General features: G+C 41.9%; 1 protein-coding gene across 2 annotated transcripts in view; it reads right to left on the reverse strand.

The window, feature by feature from the left end:
• Positions 1–20,492, reverse strand: part of LOC140715869 (CTP synthase 1-like) — a 64,785-nt gene that overhangs the window by 39,143 nt on the left and 5,150 nt on the right. For both annotated transcript variants that reach the window (XM_073028352.1, XM_073028350.1), the window contains exons 2-4: positions 13,263–13,442; positions 9,707–9,877; positions 5,692–5,792 (exon numbers count right to left, since the gene is read on the reverse strand). In XM_073028352.1, the coding sequence (XP_072884453.1) occupies positions 5,692–5,792; positions 9,707–9,877; positions 13,263–13,442 (452 nt within the window). The remainder of the gene's footprint in view (positions 1–5,691; positions 5,793–9,706; positions 9,878–13,262; positions 13,443–20,492) is intronic.

Genomic DNA, 20,492 nt, shown 5'->3' on the forward strand with positions numbered 1-20,492 from the left:
TAACGATCATACCAGTGCCTAAGGAAAGCAGCATGATCTGCCTTAATGACTTTATCACAGTAGATATGAGTGCTACTGGGCAAAAGTGCTTTGACAGGTTGATTGTCTAGAATCAACTCCTGCCTCAGCAAGGATCTGGACCCACTGCAAGTTGCCTATTGCCACATAGGTCTACAGCAGACACAATCTCAATGGCTCTTCACACTACCTTAGATCACCTGGACAATATAAACACCTATGCCAGGATGGTGTTCGTTGACTATAGCTCAGTGTTTAACACCATCATTCCCACAATCCTGATTAATTGCCTACAGAACCCGGGCCAATGTACCTCCCTCTGTAATTGGACCCTTGACTTCCTAACCGGAAGATCACAATCTGCGTGGATTGGTGATAATATCTCCTTCTCGCTGACAATCAACACTGGTGCACCTCAGGGGTATGTACTTAGTCCACTGCTCTACTCTCTATACTAGGAGTCACCAACCTTTTTTGTACCGCAGACCAGCCAACCGGGGGGGGGGGTTTAATCATGACCAGAATATAGGTGATACGTCAGCTATAAGTCACTTATAAGTGGCTAATAAACAATTTCGTTTCTAAAAGGGTTTATCTAACGAATTTAATATTAAACACACAGCGCATATTTTCCTCGTATGAACATATAAAATCATTGCAACACACCAATATCGCAGAATCAGTGGCAGCCCTGGCCTTGTTTCCCTGCAACAAGACGGTCCCATCCAGGGGTGATGGGAGACAGCGAGACTCAAAGGAGTTCCTCATGTCCAGTCTATTCCACAATTTAGTTTTCGTGGCTGTCAACACTTGCCTCTGTCCCACTTGGTTTTTTTTCCCCTTGCTCAAAACTCAACGAGTTTGTCTTTAAGTGCAGGGTGCTTGGACTCAAGGTGCCGAAGCAGTTTTGAGGGCTTCATTACCTCATTAGACAGCCTCCGGGCCCAAACTCCAGCCTCCCACCCGTCCACCGCCAGATGCCTTGGCCAGGTGTGGCTGGTCATGGGTGGAGTGAGAGGACAGAGTAAGGGCCGGAGGTCCCCGTGCCAGGGCCGCAGCGGTCGCAGTCCGGACAGCGAGGAGGAGTGCGACAGGGTGCCCACGCCTGCACACACACCCCCCCCCCCCCCCCAATAGGTAGGTAGGATCTATCGGCCGACAAAAGTTTGGCTGGAGGGATGACTTTCAGTAGATCGCAGCGAGGTAGCTGCTCTGCTACTTACGAAACCCTGAACCCCGAATTAGGTTGCCTGCGAATATTAGAGCACTGGGTTCCCCACAAACATTCGGTGTACTAAACAGGTTTAGTGGTGGCGCCCAACTGTCCGCGCTCCAGGTCAGTAGCAACGGCACTTCTCGCCGGCCAGTTACCCGAGGCCAACAAGTGATCCCTGGCGCGAGGGTATCACTGCGTTTAGGCAACTGATGACCTCATGTGCGTTCAAGTTCAACAGTGGGCGCGACAGGGAATGAGGAAAGGTGCAGCTGACTCATATTGTTTCATATCACCAAATCAAATCGTTTCCTCGCGGACTGGTAGCACACGCTTTGTTGGGGTTGGGGACCACTGCTCTATACCCATGATTGTGTGACTCGGTACAGCTCAAATACCATCTATAAATTTGCTGATGATACAACCACTGTTGGTGGAATCTCAGAGATAAGAGGACATACAGGAGCGAGATATACCAGCTAGTTGAATGGTGTCATAGCAACGACCGTGCGCTCAGTGTCAGTAAGACAAAAGAGCTGATTGTGGACATCATAAAGGGTAAAACAAGGGAACATGAACCTATCCTCATAGAGGGTTCAGCAGTGGAGACAATGAGCAATTTCAAGTTCCTGGGTGTCAAGATCTCTGAGGATCTAACCTGGTCCCAAAGTATCAGTGCAGTTATAAAGAAGACAAGACAGCTATATTTCATTAGGAGTTTGAAATGATTTGATTTGTCACCTAAAACACTCAAAAACCTCTACAGATGTACCGCGGAGAGTGTCAATGTCTGGTGGGGAGGGGCTACTGCACAGGACCAAAAGAAAGAACAGAAAGTTATAAAATTAGTCAGCTCCATCTTGTGTACTAGCCTCCATAGTATCCAAGACATCGTCAAGGAGTGGTGTCTCAGAAAGGCAACATCCATTATGAATGAACTCGCCTCCCTCCCAATCACCCAGGACATGCCCTCTTCTCACTGTTACCGTCAGGGAGGAGGTACAGAAGCCTGAAGGCACACACTCAGTGATTCATGAACAGCTTCTTCTCCTCTGCCATCCAATACCCAAAATGAACATTGTACCCATGAACACTACCTTACTTTTAAAAAAATGTTTGCTTTTGCACTTTTTAAATTATATATATGGTAATTAATTTCTGTATCATCTATCACAGTGCTTCCCAGCATTTTTTAGCCCAATGCCCCATAATGTAAAAACATGTCTACCCTATGCTAACATGAGAAAAATGATTCTGCTTTAAAGTTTTTGTCTTTAAACCCAGCTTACTCAGTACCTGTACGCTGTACAGCAGCTTCGATATCAATGTGATCTTTGAGCTTGATGGTTTTTTTTTAAGTAAGAGTTGAAATATCTGGTTCAAGCTGTGACAGCGAAGTCCGGAAGTCCACACACTTAACAACGTCCAAGCGGTTTCAGTCTTCCTTGAGTACGTAGTTCACTGAACTGAAGCCTCTTTCAACAAGGTAGGAGGATAGAAATGCAATGAAGAGCAATTTGGCTCTTCATAGCAGGAGACTTAGTACCACCACAAAAGCCAACATTTTGTGAAAGAGTGCCATATTTTCCATGTGGGGAAACTGTGAGAACATCCTTCTCCCGATGCTTTGCTCTTACATTTCCAATTTCCGATTAAAGTGGACACTGCTTTTTTTTTGCCTGGATTAAATTGAAATTCTTACCCTGCTGTTTCAAACTTAGAATGCTCATTTTGTCATACATGTCAGCTGGGTATGCCACATCTTCACGTAGAGGTTCAATCTTGTTTCCCAAACTCTTATTGACCTTGAGCAAAAATTCAACCAGCGTCAAAAAGATCAAGGAAACATTTTAAGCAGCAGCCTTTTGACAGTCAGTGCACTTCAGTGTGAAAAAGCAAGCGTTCAAACTCTTTATCGTTATCTTGGCAAAAAATTTCTGTTACTTAGTGAATAAGCTTTAATTTTGTTGATAGCGGGTATTACGAGAATCATGCCTGAAAGAAGTCGCTCGCTGAGTTTTTTGGCTACAGAATGCTGACAATGAACTACACAACGGATTGCAAAACAGACGTGGAATTTCTTTTTTCAGAAGTGCCACTAAACCAGCATGGCAACCTGTCATAATTATGCTCCATCTGTTGCACAAGAAATTATATTCCTAGTCAGAATACTTTTATCCTCAATATACATTTTAAGCTTGTACAGACTGATTCTCTGTTGATATTGGTTCTTAAATTTTTACAAGAAAATCTCTTCATAAACTTTTCCTTTTTTAATAAACCGCACATATGCCAATAGTAATGCCTTTCTGTCTCGCAGTTGACTTATCCAAATGTAACCCAAATTCCATTTCTCACAGCTCTGTGCATAGTTGTCTTCACTCGTTTTGTCAATACGATGAGCTGCAGAGTTATTACTCAGAAGAATTGATTTTAAAATACTGGTATCCACTTTAAGAACAGTGGTGAGCACTTCTGACACAGCAGGCATTATTAACCTTTCACCAATTGTACGAGATTTTCCACACTTTGCTATCATTTTGGAAGTGTTAAAAGAAGCAATGAAACCACTATCAAGGTAATTTTTAGCTTCTTGGCAAATGATTTGAGTGTGCAAAGCTTTTCAAATGCTTCTTTCATCTTCTGGAACTGAATAATGCCGTAAGTAACCTTTTCAGAGCGTCTTCTATGGAAGCGTTCCTGGAATCCTGATGGTTTCGTGGCTTCATTAGACAGTACTGTATTACAAATGAGACACATGGGGCGCCGCTGCTCTGACAGGAACGGAATAAAACCATACTCCAGGTATGTAACATTGTATTGACACACTTTCTGTAGTTTCTGTTTCTTAGCAGGGTTAGAATTCAAGGCTTCACTGCCTTCAGACTCAGATCAGGCTGTATTTATCCAACATTAATGAGGCTAAACTAAAAAAAAAATTAACAAAAACCGGGAATTACTATTGGATGTTGATGACAGCAATGAGTTGACACGATCGGTCAAGTCTTGTGCCTCAAGTTAAGGCCCCTCTAAGAATCTTGAATGCCTGATATCCACCCCTCCCCCCATGACCTCTAATTTCCCCAAATGCCCCTTTGAGACATGTAACTGCCTCCACTGGGAGTCACTGACCTATTACATTGTACCACTGCTGTTAAGTTTACTAATTTTACGACACATGCCGGTGATAATAAACCTGAAGTAATCACGTGACAATTCACAATGACCAATCAACCTATCAACCAGTAGGTCTCTGGACGGTGGGAGGAAACCGACGCAGTCACGGGGAGAACGCACAAACTCCTTACAGACAGCGGCTGGAATTGAACTCGGGTCAACTGTAGTGTGAAGTGTTGTGCTAACCACTATGCTACCATGCCACACCCACTTTGACTACGCTGCCAGAGGAAGTGATTGAGGCAGGTACATTAACAACACTTAAAGAGGCACCTGGACAAGTACAGGAATGAGAAAGGTTAAGGTATATGGGCCAAAGCCAGGCAAACAGGACTAGCTTAGATGGGAATGTTGTGTCCACAACAGTAGTGTTGGGGCTAGCACAACACTTTATGCAGTGCCAGTGGTCGGGATTTAATCCTTGCCGCTGTTTTTAATGAGTTTGCACGCTCTCCCTGTGATCACGTGGGTTTCCTCCAGCATTCCGAAGAGGTACAGGTTAGCCACCTGTGAGCATGCTACGTAGGCGCCGGAAGCACGGTGGCATCAGCAGTTACCCCGGCACATCCCCGGATTGTGGCAGACTCGATGAGTCTAATGGCCTAACCCTATTCCCACGTCTCAGGTTTTAAAACTGAGGTTTGACTGTGACCCGAGTAAAGAACTACTAAGGCAGATGCAGAGAATACTATTCCTGCCCTGTATTCACCTTTCTCCTCTAAGGGGACTACGACCTCACCGTAAGGTTTACAGGCTTACGTGCCTCAATGACCCAGAGAGCGATGTCGGCTGGACTCAGGGCTTTATGCTTTGGCTCTTGGTGGGACTAACCATGCCAGACATGTCAAAGGGTAGAGGCCAAGCTTCGAGTGGTCCACCTGTCCTCCACGCTCAGGACTAACAACCCTGACTGGTCAAACAAAATTGCTACGGAAACAGCAATGAAAAATCCTTCTGCATCCGAGTGCGATGGTATTCCTGAGTCTCCACCCGGGACTTGCATGACTGGGAGTAGTGAAAACCCAGAGGAAGCTACTGACACAATGAAGAAAGCCCCAAACACCTCCAGTGGTGTAACGGGCCGCAGGTAGGTCTTTATCGCTCAACAAAGGACGTCCCAATAAAACAGTCACTCTGGCCACCTCAAATGGCTCACTGAACGTGCAGAAACCTCACACCGAACTGCTCTCACACTGCCGCAACAAAACTTGAATTAAGTAACCGGACTTCTGTGAGCTAACACGAAGCCACGGTAAACAGCACACAAGGCCCAACGTCCTCACCTCGATAACGCACACTTCAGGTTCCACTCCGTCGCTGTCCACCGGAATACGAGCCTGCCGCAACACCCATTCCTGGATGGCGTCCGTGATATGAGGGACCACTGCAAAGGGGACAAAGGTTAACATCAGTCACAAAACCGCTTCCAGACAGTCACCACTTCCCCTGACAAACTGAAGTCCCAAAGGGCAGAAAGATAACTTTAGCAGAGAATTAGCAGCTGCTGGAAAATAGCTGGCAGAGCAACTGAAATTACGGGGGGGGGGGGGGGTGAGAGAGCTAGGGTGCCCAAGACTTACCGGACTGCCAAAAAACCAGCAAATTTCATGACTTCTGAGAGTGATGACAAACCCGCTTCTGATATGGGTCTCTAGTGTGGACTGAGAATGGGAAGGGAGCAGAGGGAGGGCAAATCAGTGCTGGCAAAAGGGCAAGTGAGAGGGGAGGGAGCGGGAAGCACCAGAGAGACATTCTGTAACGATCAACAAACCAATTGTTTGGAATCAAATGACCGTGCTTGGCGTCTCGGAGCTGGGTGCGTCCAACCCTTCTCTGCCACCTGTCTCACACCGTTGCCACAGTAGATCTCATCCACCCAGTCCGCTGTAGCGGTTGGCGTAAAGCTATTACAGCACCAGCAAACCAGGTTCAATTCCTCCACTGTCTATAAGGAGTTTGCCCACTCTCCCACAGGGCTCCCCTCACATTCCAAGAACATATGGGTTAGTAGGATAATTGGTCACATGGGCGTAATTAAACAGCCCTGGCTTATTGGGCTGGAAGGGCCCGTTATCGAGTTTACTGTTTGTACGTGACAATAATTAACCAGTAGTAACATCAGCAATGATGGGATGAGTGGATTGTACCATCAGCCAGAATTGGATGGGGGCGGGGGAGAAAGAGTCAAAGCCAGAGAGGCCGACTGAGAAATGGGAAGGAATAGCAGGCCTATGGACGGCCATCAGCTTCAAGATCCAAAGTATTCTAGACTACACAAACCCTACAGAAAAGCAGGATTCGGTGATTTAGACCCAAGTGTAGGGAGGGCAGGAGGAAGAGACACGCAGAGAGAAAAACTGGCCGTGTGGTCAACGGTGATGAGGAAATCTTTATTCCTCAGCACCGAGCACATCTACACAAAGCGCTGACGCAGGAAAGCAGCATCCATCATCGGGGGAGTCCCACCACCCAGGGCGTGCTCTCTTCTCACTGCTCCGACAGGGAGGTGGTACAGGAGCCTGAGGACTCAACACCACCGGTTTCAGGAACAGTCACCATCTCTCAACCATCAGGCTCTTGAATCAGAGGGGATAACTTCACTCAACTTCATGTGCCCTATCCTTGAAATGTTCCCACAACTTCCTTTCAAAGACTCGTCATCTCATGTTCTCAATATTAATTGCTGATATATTATTATTTCTTTCTTTCTCTATTTGCAGCTCGTTGCCTTTGGTACACGGGTCGAAAGCCCTCATTGCTGCAGTCTTTTATTGATTCAGTTACGGTTATTATTCTTAAGTGGATTTATTGAGTGTGCCTGTAAGAAAATGAATGTCAAGGTTGTATACGGTGACATGCATGTACTTTGGTAATAGAATTTACTTTGAACTTTACACTACAGGGAGAGGGAGTTCAATCATCTGAAGAGAGAGAAAAAAAAAATCGCAAGTAAAATGTAATCTAAATAACCGAAAGCCTGATGGAAGATGCAACAAGGTATGCAAACAGTTAACACATGGGAGGTAAGCATCAATGAACACAATAGGAAAGTGACTCTGAAACCGTACAAAGCATTCGTCAGACCCAGCTTTAGTGGGCTGCCTCTCATTCTTGTCATCACATCAGAGGGTCATTTACACTATTAAAGAATACTTATGGCAGGTTGTCAGGGCAGGAAAATCTTAGCCACAAGGAAAGATGGACAGGTTGGGTTCGTTCAGAAGGGAAGCATTCTTCACTTCGGTTGGTGGTTGACACAAACAGTGCATTTCACTGCTTATCTTGATACACGTGACTGTTAATTGAATCTGAATCTGATTTCTGACAGGCCTGAACAAGATTAAGTAGTGGTGAATCTGCGGAATTCGTTGCCACAGGCAGCTGTGATGGCCAAGTCACTGGGCATACTTAAGGCAGAGGTTGATAGATTCTTGATTAGTCAGGGCATGAAGGGATATGGGGAGAAGGCAGGAGATTGGGGCTGAGAGGGCAAATGGATTAGCCATGAAGAAATGGCGGAGCAGACTCGATGGGCCAAATGGCCTAATTCTGCTTCTATATCTTACAGTCTCATGGAAATAGCTCTTAACATAGGTGTTTATCATCAGAGGGAAGATTTTTAAGAGAAGTGTGAGGAGATTTGAGTAAATAATCGTTGCTTGAGGGATGGTAGGAGTCCAATCAGAAACTACAAAATCCAATGTCGGGACAGCAGCAAATATTACGTCGACCAAACTGGGAGAGAACTACCCCAAGGATCCACGAATCATCAACTGGCTATGAAGCGGCATGGTCAACTCTCCCTAGTCTCTATCCATGAAGATCGAGAGGGGCACAAAGCCAACGGGGCATCAGTGAAAGTCACGGCGCAAACACACACACAGCATGCAAGAAAATCAAGTCAAGTCACTTTTTATTGCCATTTCGACCATAACTGCTGGTACAGTACACAGTAAAAACCAGACAACGTTTTTCAGGACCATGGTGCTACATGAACAATACAAAAACTACACTGGACTACGTAAAACAAGACAAAAAATACACTAGACTACAGACCTACCCAGGATTGCATAAAGTACACAGAACAGTGCAGGCATTACAATAAATAATAAACAAGACAATAGGCACAGCAGAGGGCAGTAGGTTGGTAGTCCGATGGCTTGGGGGAAAATCTGTTACATAGATAAACAAATTAATGGCGGCGTCCAGGATTCTGTCCATTTCTGTACTCCCGCCGAGTATTTCGTTGCCACAGATGTAGTCCAATTTAATGTCCACTGGAGAGCAGAATGGACGGGAGAGCTGGCCGGCTAGGACTTGCTTTTTTCCTGGCACGGACTCCTGCCCACTCACCTCGCTCCCGCTTCCTCGCACACTGCTCACGACGTCCAACTCCGGCCACCGGCAACAGGCGACTCCGAGGACTGCAGGCCCAATTCCCTCAGCAAGCCGAGGTCACGCAATCTAACCAGCAGATTTTCATGAAAGTTTGTTTTTGGGCGATCTCCATACTGTAGCAGTATCTGGCGATGGTAGATAGTCGCTCTGTTATGCACTGCCCTAAACCCTAACTGTGCCTTAAAATTAAATTAAAAAACTAAAAACTAAAGTAGCACCGGTTCCGAAAGGCCGCTGCTGACGTGGTCCGCGCTGCCTACAAAAGCGTGTTCCTAGAAGTGTGGTTTTCCGCAAACAATTCTATAACCAATCACGTAGACCTTGATCCTATTTATGAGCCAGTGCGGGCAGAATTCCAGAGCACTGCGCATGAAGTTCGCCACACAACATATCAGCGCCGGAATTTCCTCCCAACATCACAACTGAGTTCCCAAAATGACGACCAATCAGCTGACTGAAAAGTCTATAAGGCCAAGCATTCAGAGGACACACCACAATCAGCAGTGCACCGACGACATCTCCTCATATAGTGACAAAACATTTGCAAGTAAGTTGCGAAGATCGGAGAACACTGCCCAACCTTCAAAAACTCCTCACGTTTCAAATGTATCTGGAGTACCTCAAGAGCCATGACACAAGACCATCTAGCCCATCGAGTCTGCTCCGCCACTCGATCATGGCTGATTGTTTTTTTTCTCCTTCTCAACCCCAGTTCCAGGCCATCTCTCTGTAACCCTTGACGCCATGTCCTATCAATCTCTGCCTTAAATAGGCCCAATGAATAGTGCTTGGCTGAGGAGTATCTTTATCTCCAGACTAGAAACGATGGGCTGAAAGGCCTCCCAATGTACTATACCCTTTCCGCGATTTGAAGCAATTGTGAGAACCCGCCTTCCTTACCTTGCACAGTCTTGCCCAGGAAGTCCCCTTTCCTCTCCTTGTTGATAACCCACTGGTAGATCTTGCCCGTGGTGATGTTGTTGTCCCGTGTTAAGCGGATGTCCAGAAACCGTTCATAATTCCCCAGGTCCAGATCCACCTCGCCACCATCGTCCAACACGAACACTTCACCTGCACAACCAGAATAACTTGGGTTCAGAGGGATGTCCCAAACTCGAGCATGGTGCTACAGACACCCTGAATAACACAAGCTTTGCATCCTACATGGGACAGGGTCTTGGTCACTAGTGTAAGTAAAATAAAACCATCTCAAGGAAGTCAAAGAAAGCAGCATCCATGTGTTAGAACGTTACAGTACAGTTCAGGCCCTTCAGCCCAAATTGTTGTGCCAACCTTTTAACCTTCTCTGGAGTAGTGTAGTGGCATCCGCACATGGACTTTGGGGTTAGAGGTCCCAGGTTCGAATCCAGCCAGCTCCTTGCACGAGTTCCACCCGTGCTGGGTTGAGCGTCAAGCTAGCAACTCAGCCTCGTAAAACATTCAAACACTAAAGTAACGGCATAGTTGCCACCCATGCGCAAATGAGGTGCGGGAGGAATAAAAAAATAAATCAATCTAACCCTTCCCTCCTACACAGCCCTCCATTTTTCTACCATCCATGTACCTAAGAGTTTATTGAAGGCTCCTAATATATCTGCCTCCACCACTGCCCCAGCACAATGATCCACATGCTCACCACTCTGTGTAAAAAACCATCTCTGACATTCCCCCCCCCCCTATATTTTCCTCTAATCATTTCAAAATTATGCCACCTCATTTTTAACCATTTCTGCTCTGGATAAAAATACTAAGTACTAGAGAACTTTTATAGTGAGAGAAGAAAGTTTAAAAGAGTTTATAGTATTAAAGCAAACAGGAGTGGGGACAGAAGCGGATTTAATATCTTAAGATAAAGGAGAATTAGGCTATCTGGCCCATCAAGTTTGTGCCACTATTTCATCACGGCTGATCCATTTCCTTTCTCAGCCCCGATCTCCCGCTTTCTACCTGTATTCTCTTTCAGGTTGACTAATCAAGAATCTATCAACCTCTACCTTAAATACACCTAACAACTTGGCCTCCAAGACCGCCTGTGGCAATGGATTCCACAGATTCGCCACTCTCTGGCTAAAGAAATTCCTCCTCATCTCTGTCGTCCTTCTAATCTGAGGCTGTGTCTTCGGGTCTTAAGACTCCCCCACCACAGGAAATATCCTCTCCACATCTACTCTATTAAGGCCTTTCAACACTCGATATTCTTTGTGGTGGCGTGTTGGGGAGGCAGCATTAAGAAGAGGGACGCCTCACGTCTTAATAAGCTGGTAAGGAAGGCAGGCTCTGTCGTGGGCAAAGAACTGGAGAGTATGACATCGGTAGCAGAGCAAAGGACGCTGAGTAGGCTACGGTCAATCATGGAAAACCCTGAACATCCTCTGCATAGCACCATCCAGAGACAGAGAAGCAGCTTCAGCGGCAGGTTGCTATTGATGCAATGCTCCTCAGACAGGATAAAGAGATCATTACTCCCCAATGCCATTCGGCTTTACAATTCAAACGCCAGGGGTAGGATATGTTAAAGTGCCGGGGTCAGGATGAGCTTAAGTTACTATTCAATGTATTTCTTAGTAAACTATTTAAGAACTTTTTAAAAGCTATTTATTAATGCTTTTCGAGAGGGTGATTTTAGATGCATATTTATATTGAGTTAAGTATTGTATGTAATTAGTTTTGCTACAATAAGTGTATGGGACATTGGAAAAATGTTGAATTTCCCCATGGGGATGAATAAAGTATCTATCTATCTATCTATTGGCATTTGCGAAGCTTTTAGGCAGACACGTGAACATGGAAGGATATGGACCAGGTATAGGTAGAAGAGATTTAGTTTAATGCGGCATTGTGGTGACCCACTTTCCAGCGCACTCGAACTGGCTCACAAAATGGCGCGTGCCGGCAGAGAGGCCGGCCCCAAAAAGGGTGCCAAGCCTTCTTCACCAGCAAGGGGAAAAGCCCGCGCGCGGGAAGGGACTGTGAATATGCGCCTCATATAGCATTCCCGCCCGGGGAGGGCGGAAACGGGAAGGCTTAAAAGCGAGGCCACGAAGTTTGAATAAATCTTTTATGCAACTGCAACTCGCCGTCTGCGTGACATTATTCCAGCGATGTGTGTAGCACACCGCTACAGCATCATGTTTAGTACACACATGGTGGGCCGAAAGGCCTGTTCCTGTGCTATTCTATTCTATCCTCTATGGTCAGGTTCCATTGGGCATCATTGCATTGCCAAGCCCGATCAGGAAACTGAAAGCATATTGTCTGCTGTTTTCTACTGAAAAATCGACAAGGATGTTGCCAAGTCTTGAGAACCCGAGTTTAAGGGAAAAGCTGAACAAGTTAAGACTTTATTCCCTGGAACGCAGGAGAATGATTATGAAGGGTATTGATAGGAAGAATCCTCAAGAGGATCACAACCTTGTTTGCGGGGTTTGGAGGCTTGCGTGCCTCAGTGACCCAGAGAGCTATGTTGGCTGGAGTCAGGGCTTTATGCTTTGGCCCTTGGTAGGGTCACCCATGCCAAACAGGTCAACGGGCAGAGTGGTCTACTGATCCTCCAGATTCAGGGGTTCAGCTCAGGGCTACCAACCCTGGCTGGTCAAAAAAGTGTTACAGAAACAACAATGAAGAATCCTTCTACATCTGAGTGTGACGATATTCCTGAGTCTCCACCCAGGACTTGCATGACTGACAGTAGTGAAAACCGAGAAGAAGCTATTGACACGATGAAGGAAGCCCTGACCGCCACCAGAGATGGAGAACCCACGTTTGCTGAACCAGCTAAAAAAGCAAATTAAAAACACCCAAATACCAATCCCTCCTACCTACACAATGTCCATATCCCTCCATCTTCCTCACATCCATGTGCCTGTCTAAACATCACTTAAAAGCATCAAATGTATTTGCCTCTACCACCAAACCAGGCAGCGCATTCCAGGCATCCACCACTCCTTATGAGTAAAAAACTTACCCCTCACATTCCCCATGAACCTACCCCCTCTCACCTTCAATGTATGCCCTCTGGTATTAGACATTTCAACCCTGGGAAAAAGATACTCCCTGTCTACTCTATCTATGCCTCTCATAATCTTATAACCTCAGCCTCCACTGCTCCAGAGAAACCAACCCAAGTTTGTCCAGCCTCTCATGATAGCACGTGCCCTCTAAACCAGGCAGCATCCTGGTAAACTTCTGCACCCTCTCCAAAGCTTCAACTCCCCTCCTATAGTGAGGCAACCAGAACTGTATGCAATCTCCAGATGTGGCCGAACAGTTTTATAAAGTTTTAAGAGTTTTATAAAGTTGCAATATTGAATGGTTACAATGGAGAGATTTTATGTATTTTCCAATTTACGGATAAAATTTACAGACGTTAATATAAATGGAACCTGCAACTGAACTAGAACAGCGCATTCGGACTATTCAGATTGGAGAGAGATATCACAGGACAGCAATACTTCACCATGCTCGTAAGGCGAGAATGTTCCTGCATCGATGTTGATGTACGGATCGATCTTGATTGCTGTCACACGGAGACCACAGGATTTCAGGATGGTCCCAATGCTGCTCGCAATAATTCCTTTCCCGATCCCAGAGATGACCCCACCGGTTACCAAAATGTACTTCATTGGGGCTGTTGGAGCTAGTCAGAGCACAAGACAAGAGCAAGTCGTTAACAGCGGGCAACCACTGACCAAAAAAAAAAGCCAGACATAGCAGGATCTCCCAGTGACCATCCACCCATTTTAATTCTACTTCCCATTACGACATGTCAAGACATGGCTTCCTCTACTGTCGTGATGAGGCCATGCTCAGGGTGTAAGAACACCACCTTATATTCCGTCCGGATAGCTTCCAACATGATGGCAAAGAATGTAGATTTCTCAAACTTCCAGTAATGGCACCCCCCCTCACCAATCCCCGTCCCCTTTTTCCTCTCTCACCTTATCTCCTTGCCTGCTCATCACCTCCCTCTGGTGCTCCTTCCCTCCCCCACTTTTCTTTCTTCCATGGATGATTTTTCTCTATCAGACTCCCCCTTCTTCAACTCTATCTCTTTCAACAACTAACTTCCCTCCCAGCTCTTTACTTCACCCCTCTTCCTCCTGGTTTCACCTATGTCCTTGTGTTTCTTTCTCTCTCCTCACTACCCTTTTTCCTCTAGTCCTGCTGAAGGATCTCGGCCCAAAATGTTGACTGTACTTTTTTCCACAGATATTACTTGACCTGCTGAGTTCCTCCAGCATTTTGTTTGTGTTACCAGACACAATTAATCTTGAATTTGACTCTTAAATACGTGAAGGAGGAAATTTTGATTCTGGCATTCAGTTTCATCTGAGTATTTTTTTAAGAGTTTATTTTATTTAACTTCTAGATCTGGTTTTGCAAACTCAGCAACAAAGCTTTGGAATTTTAACAGACCATTATGGGTAATTATTGGCTCTACATCCAAGGAAGGTCACAAGAATGACCCCGGGGGGGGGACGTCACGTGATGACGTAGGATCGAGTCGTGGAAATCCAGCTCTCCCATAAAAAACTAATAAATTAATGTTTAAGTGAAGAAAAGTTAGTAAATATTTTCTAAAAACTACATCTAAACTACTTAGGATTTTCCTTAGAGATGCCTCCTAAACAGACGCAGAAGAAAACTACTACTTTGAAGACAGTACAAGCTGGGCCGGCCACCATGAAGAAGCCTCGGACTCAAGTGCATCTTATCTCCGGCGATACAGAACAGGAATCGGCGGCAACATCAACAGTCTCCAAGAAGGAACAACAGGAACTGCGCGTGCGCAAAGGAAAGGGCATGCGCAAACATGAGCAACTTGAACTACAAATCCCAGCTACGATTGGAAGTGGAAGTGAAAATGAATCCGAGGTGGATTCGGATTCTCTGGAACATACAGATGAAGATGAGGAGGCAAAAGAAGAACAGCAGGAAGAGGTTGGAGGTGGAAGATCTTCTGGAGACATAAGAAAAGCTTTGGTGCAAATAATGCATGAATTAAAAGAATTAAAAACATTAAAAATAATAAAAGATATTAAAAATATGAAGACTATGTTTGATAAAATGGTGAAAAAAACAGGAGAAAATGGACAAGAAAATCAAAAAGTTGGAAGAAATAACGGGAGACACTATTGATAGAGTGAATAAAATGAAAGATAATATTCTTGCCTGGACATCAGAAAGAAAACGACTGTTGGAAAAAATAGACGTGCTTGAAAATTTAAAATTGTTGGCCTTAAAGAAGGGATAGAGGGAGAGGATTCAATAAAATTTTTTCAAAAATGGATCCCGGAAAATTTGGAAATGGAAGAGGGAACCCAGTTGATTGAAATCGAAAAGGCCCATAGAGCCTTAAGACCAAAACCTCAACCTGATCAAAACCCACGACCAATCTTGATAAAATGCTTAAGATATCAAGATAAAGAAAAGATCCTGAAGGCGGCTGCCCAATGTGCCAGAAAGAGAAATGAGCCATTGATGATAGAAGGGAAAGCAGTTCTTTTCTATCCTGATATAAGTTATGACCTTTTGAAGAGAAATGAGGAATTTAATCCAGCGAAAAAAGTTTTATGGGAAAAGGGTTATAAATTTATATTGCACCACCCGGCAACACTGATAATTTTTTTGGATGACAGAAAAAGAAGATTTTTTACTGATCATCGGGATGCAGAGGAGTTTGCACAACAACTCCCAAATATTCGCTAGACACAGTAAAGATTTAAAAGTGAAACAGATTAAAGATGAAGATGGGGACAGTGAAGTGAGTTGATGGACATTAAGGACAGAAGAATATTTAACATATGATACAGGGGGAGAAAGGTAAAAATTTGAGAAATATTAATCAAGAGTAGTGATATTATTTTTTCTTCTCTTATATATACTTTTTTCATGTTACGGGGGAGCTGGAGGAACTTCGGATCGATTGCTACGGGATTCACGTGTGTAATCATGGCGATTGCCATGACCCACACAACGGAGGGGGGTAATGTTGTGTTTTTTTTTCATTCACAACATTAGCAGGGGCGGCTTTTGTTGTTTTTTTCTTTATAATCTATTTTTCTTTGCCTGGATGATCGGAGGGGAGACACATAGCAACATGATGAATTTTGAAATAATTCCCCAAGGTACTACGGGAGTTGAAATATTATGTATTATTATAGATTGGAGTAACCCCGTTAAAAATAATGACTAATTTAATGAATTTTTTAAGTTTTAATGTTAATGGGCTTAATGGACCAGTGAAAAGAAAAAGAATTTTAACATACATTAAGAAAATGAAAATAGATATAGCTTTTATACAAGAAACACATTTAACAGAGATAGGGCATCAGAAATTAAAGAGAGATTGGGTTGGAAATGTTATTGCAGCTTCATTTAATTCAAAAGCGAGGGGAGTTGCAATTTTGGTTAACAAAACTTTACCAATTAAAATACAAAATGTAATAATTGATTCTGCGGGAAGATATGTAATTATACATTGTCAAATCTTTTCAGAACTATGGACTCTTATGAATATTTATGCACCAAATGAAAACGATGTAAAATTTATACAAGAGGCTTTTTTGAATTTGGCTGACGCACACGATAAAATATTAATAGGTGGAGACTTTAACTTTTGTCTAGACCCAGTCTTAGATAGATCAACAAAGGTTGTTACAAAACCAAAAGTAGCAAAATTAACTTTATCATTGATGAAAGATTTAAATTTGATTGATATATGGAGAATTAACCCAAGAGAAAGAGATTATTCATTTTATTCAAATAGACATAAAACTTATTCAAGGGTAGATTTTTTCCTACTATCAGCAAATATTCAAGACAGAGTGAAAAATATGGAATATAAAGCAAGAATATTGTCAGATCATTCCCCCTTGATAATAACAATGATAATGATGGATAAGGAGGAATCGATTTACAGATGGAGATTTAATTCAATATTATTAAAACATCAAGATTTTTGTGATTTTATGAAAAAACAGATTCAGTTTTTTTTAAGATACAAACTCACATTCAGTTGATGATAAATTTATATTATGGGAAGCGATGAAGGCATATTTGAGAGGCCAGATAATAAGTTATACTTCAAAAATTAAGAAGGAATATATGGTAGAAATAGCTCAATTGGGAAAAGAGATTACAAAATTAGAAAAAGAATCTCAAAGATATATGACAGAAGAAAAACAAAGACAACTTGTTAATACGCTACAATATAATACACTTCAGACATACCGAACAGAAAAAGCAATTTGAGAACTAAACAGATATTATGAACTAGGTGGAAGATCACACAAGATTCTTGCTTGGCAGTTAAAAACAGACCAGGCTTCCAAAACGATAAATGCAATTAGAACAAGTATAAATAAAATTACTTATAAACCTTTAGAAATCAATGAAACTTTAAAATTTTTTTATTCTGAACTGTATCAATCAGAATCACAAAATGATATTGTTGAGATAGAAAGGTTTTTATCACAAATAACTCTACCAAAATTGAATTCGGAAGAACAGAAGGGATTAGATGTGCCTTTTACATTAAAATAGGTCGAAGAAGCTCTAGGATCAGTTCAGAGTAATAAATCTCCAGGAGAAGATGGTTTTCTGCCTGAATTTTACAAAAAGTTTAAAGATTTATTAATTCCTCCTTTTATGGAGCTAATATACCAAGCAGAAAGAACGCATAAACTTCCAGAATCTTTTTCGACGGCTATTTTAATAGTATTGCCAAAAAAAAGACAGAGATCTTTTAAAGCCAACATCATATAGACCTATTTCTTTGTTGAACATGGACTACAAAATAATAGCAAAGATTTTATCTAATAGATTATCTAAATACTTACCAAAATTAGTACACATGGACCAAACAGGATTTATTAAAAATAGACAATCGGCAGATAATGTAACTCGGTCACTTAGCATAATTCATTTGGCACAAAAGAGGGAAGAAATGAGTGTGGCAGTTGCTTTAGATGCAGAAAAAGCATTTGATAGATTGGAATGGGATTTTTTATTTAAGGTATCAGAAAAATATGGATTAGGAGTATCTTTTATAAAATGGATTAAAACCTTAAATACTAACCCCAAAGCTAAAGTGGTGACAAATGGCCAAATTTCAACATCATTTCAGTTAACAAGGTCAACTAGACAAAGTTGTCCATTATCACCTGCTTTATTTGTGTTGGCGATAGAACCATTAGCTGAATTCATTAGAACTGACTCAGATATTATGGGTTTCAGAGTTAATCAGGAGGAATACAAGATTAACTTATTTGCTGATGATGTTCTGCTTTATCTAACTAACCCATTGCATTCGTTGCGTAAATTATCTTCTAGATTGGAAGAATATGGAAAAATATCAGGGTACAAAATAAATTGGGATAAAAGTGAAATTCTACCCCTTACTAAAGGAGATTATAGTCAATGTCGATTAATAACTCAATTTAGGTGGCCGATAAATGGTATAAAATATTTAGGTATAAGAGTTGATAATGATATAAAGAATTTATACAAACTATTTGCCATTATTGAAAAAAATTCAAGAGGATCTTGACAAATGGATGATGTTACCAATAACATTAGTAGGTAGAGTCAATGCTGTAAAAATGAATATATTCCCTAGATTACAATATTTATTCAAAACACTACCAATACAATTACCGCAGAAGTTTTTTCAAGAGTTAAATAAATGTGTGAGGAAGTTCCTTTGGAAAGGCAAGATGTCAAGAATATCGTTGGAAAAATTGACATGGAAATTTGACCTAGGAGGGTTACAATTACCAAATTTTAAGAATTATTACAAAGCAAATCAACTTAGATTTACTGCATCTTTTTTTGATGAAGATAAACTGGCATGGATTAGAATAGAATTAGATAAAATAGGAGAAAATATACCAGAAGATTTTATATATAAATGGGAATCTAAATGGATACGGGAAAAGAATCTCCTATACTAAAACATTTGATTGATTTAAGGAATAAGATAAATGTTGATGATGAGATAAAGAAATCTTTATTAGCAAAGAGACCTTTAATTCAAAATAAACTTATTCCTTTTACAATGGATAATCAACTTTTATATAACTGGTTTCACAAAGGGATTAGATATATAGGAGACTGTTTTGAAGGAGGTATATTAATGTAATTTGACCAATTAAAGAATAAATACAAAATATCAAATAACACTCTTTTCTGTTATTTCCAATTAAGGGCTTATTTAAGAGATAAACTGGGTCAAACAATGTTATTGCCGAAACCTAATGAAAAATAAAAAAAATTATTTCTGGCATTGTATAATTTGATTCAAAAACAGGCAAGTAAACAAGGAATTCACAAGTCAAGACAAAAATGGGAAACTGATTTGAATATTAAAATTGATGAAACAAGTTGGTCAAGATTATGTCTTGACAGTATGACAAATACAATAAACGTTCGACTAAGATTAGTACAATATAACTTTTTACATCAATTATATATTACACCACAAAAAATAAATAATTAAACTCAAATGTATCTGATCAATGTTTACGATGTAATCAAGAAATTGGTACTTTTTTTACACTCTACTTGGTCTTGTTTTAAAATACAACCTTTTTGGACAAATTTAAGAGTTTTACTGGAACAAATTATTGGAATACAACTTCCACATAATCCAACATTATTTTTACTAGGCGATATTGAAGGGATAAAATCAAAATCCAAATTGAATAAATATCAGAAAGAATTCATAAAAATTGCATTGGCAGTAGCCAAAAAAGGCTATTGCAGTTACTTGGAAATCGGATTCATACTTAAGTATAGATCGTTGGAAGAATGAAATTTTTAGCTGCATTCCACTTGAAAAAATTACTTATAATTTAAGAGATAAATATGAAATATTTCTGAAAATTTGGTACCCTTATTTACAAAAGATAGGATTAAATATATAGGTGCTCCGAAGATAAAATTATTGGTTATCTGGGGAAATAAATAAATATACATATTAAAGCTATTATGAACTCCATGGAGCATGTGGGGATCTTCCGATATCCAGGCATTCTTTCTTTCTTTTTTCTTCTATAGGGATATGTTAGGGGGCAGGGGTTAAGGGGAGGGGGGGAAGAGTTGATAACTTTTTCTCTCTTTCTGTAACCCATTTGAAAATTCAATAAAAAAAATTTATAAAAAAAAGAATGACCCTGGGAATGAAAAGCTTAACATGTGAGGAGCATTTGATGGCTCTAGGCCTGTACTTGATAGGATTGATGGGAGTACTTGTGGGCTGCCCCCAGCACACCTTTGCGTGGTAGGCTGTCTAGGAAAAACACACGTTTGGATGTCCACGTGATAAACAAATATGGATAATGGGGGAGTCTCATCGAAACCTACCAGATACTGAACAGCCTGGATACAGTGGAGACGGAGAGAGGATGTTTTCATTATTGGGAGAGTCCAGCCTTGGAACAGAGGGACATCTCTTTGGAACTGAGAGGAGGAGGAAATTCTTCAGCTAGAGGGTGGAAAATCTGTGGAATTCGTTGCCACTGAGGGTTGCAGAGGCCAGGCCATTGGTTATGTTTAAGATAGAGTTTGAGAGGTTCTTCAGTGGTAAGAAGAGAGGGGTGAAGGGACGAGAATGGGGTTGAAAAAGAAAATCAGCCACAATGGAAAGGTGGAGCCGTCTCAATGGGCTGAATTGGCCTATTTTTTC

This window comes from Hemitrygon akajei, chromosome 24, assembly GCF_048418815.1.
Source record: "Hemitrygon akajei chromosome 24, sHemAka1.3, whole genome shotgun sequence".
Taxonomy (NCBI): Eukaryota; Metazoa; Chordata; class Chondrichthyes; order Myliobatiformes; family Dasyatidae; genus Hemitrygon; species Hemitrygon akajei.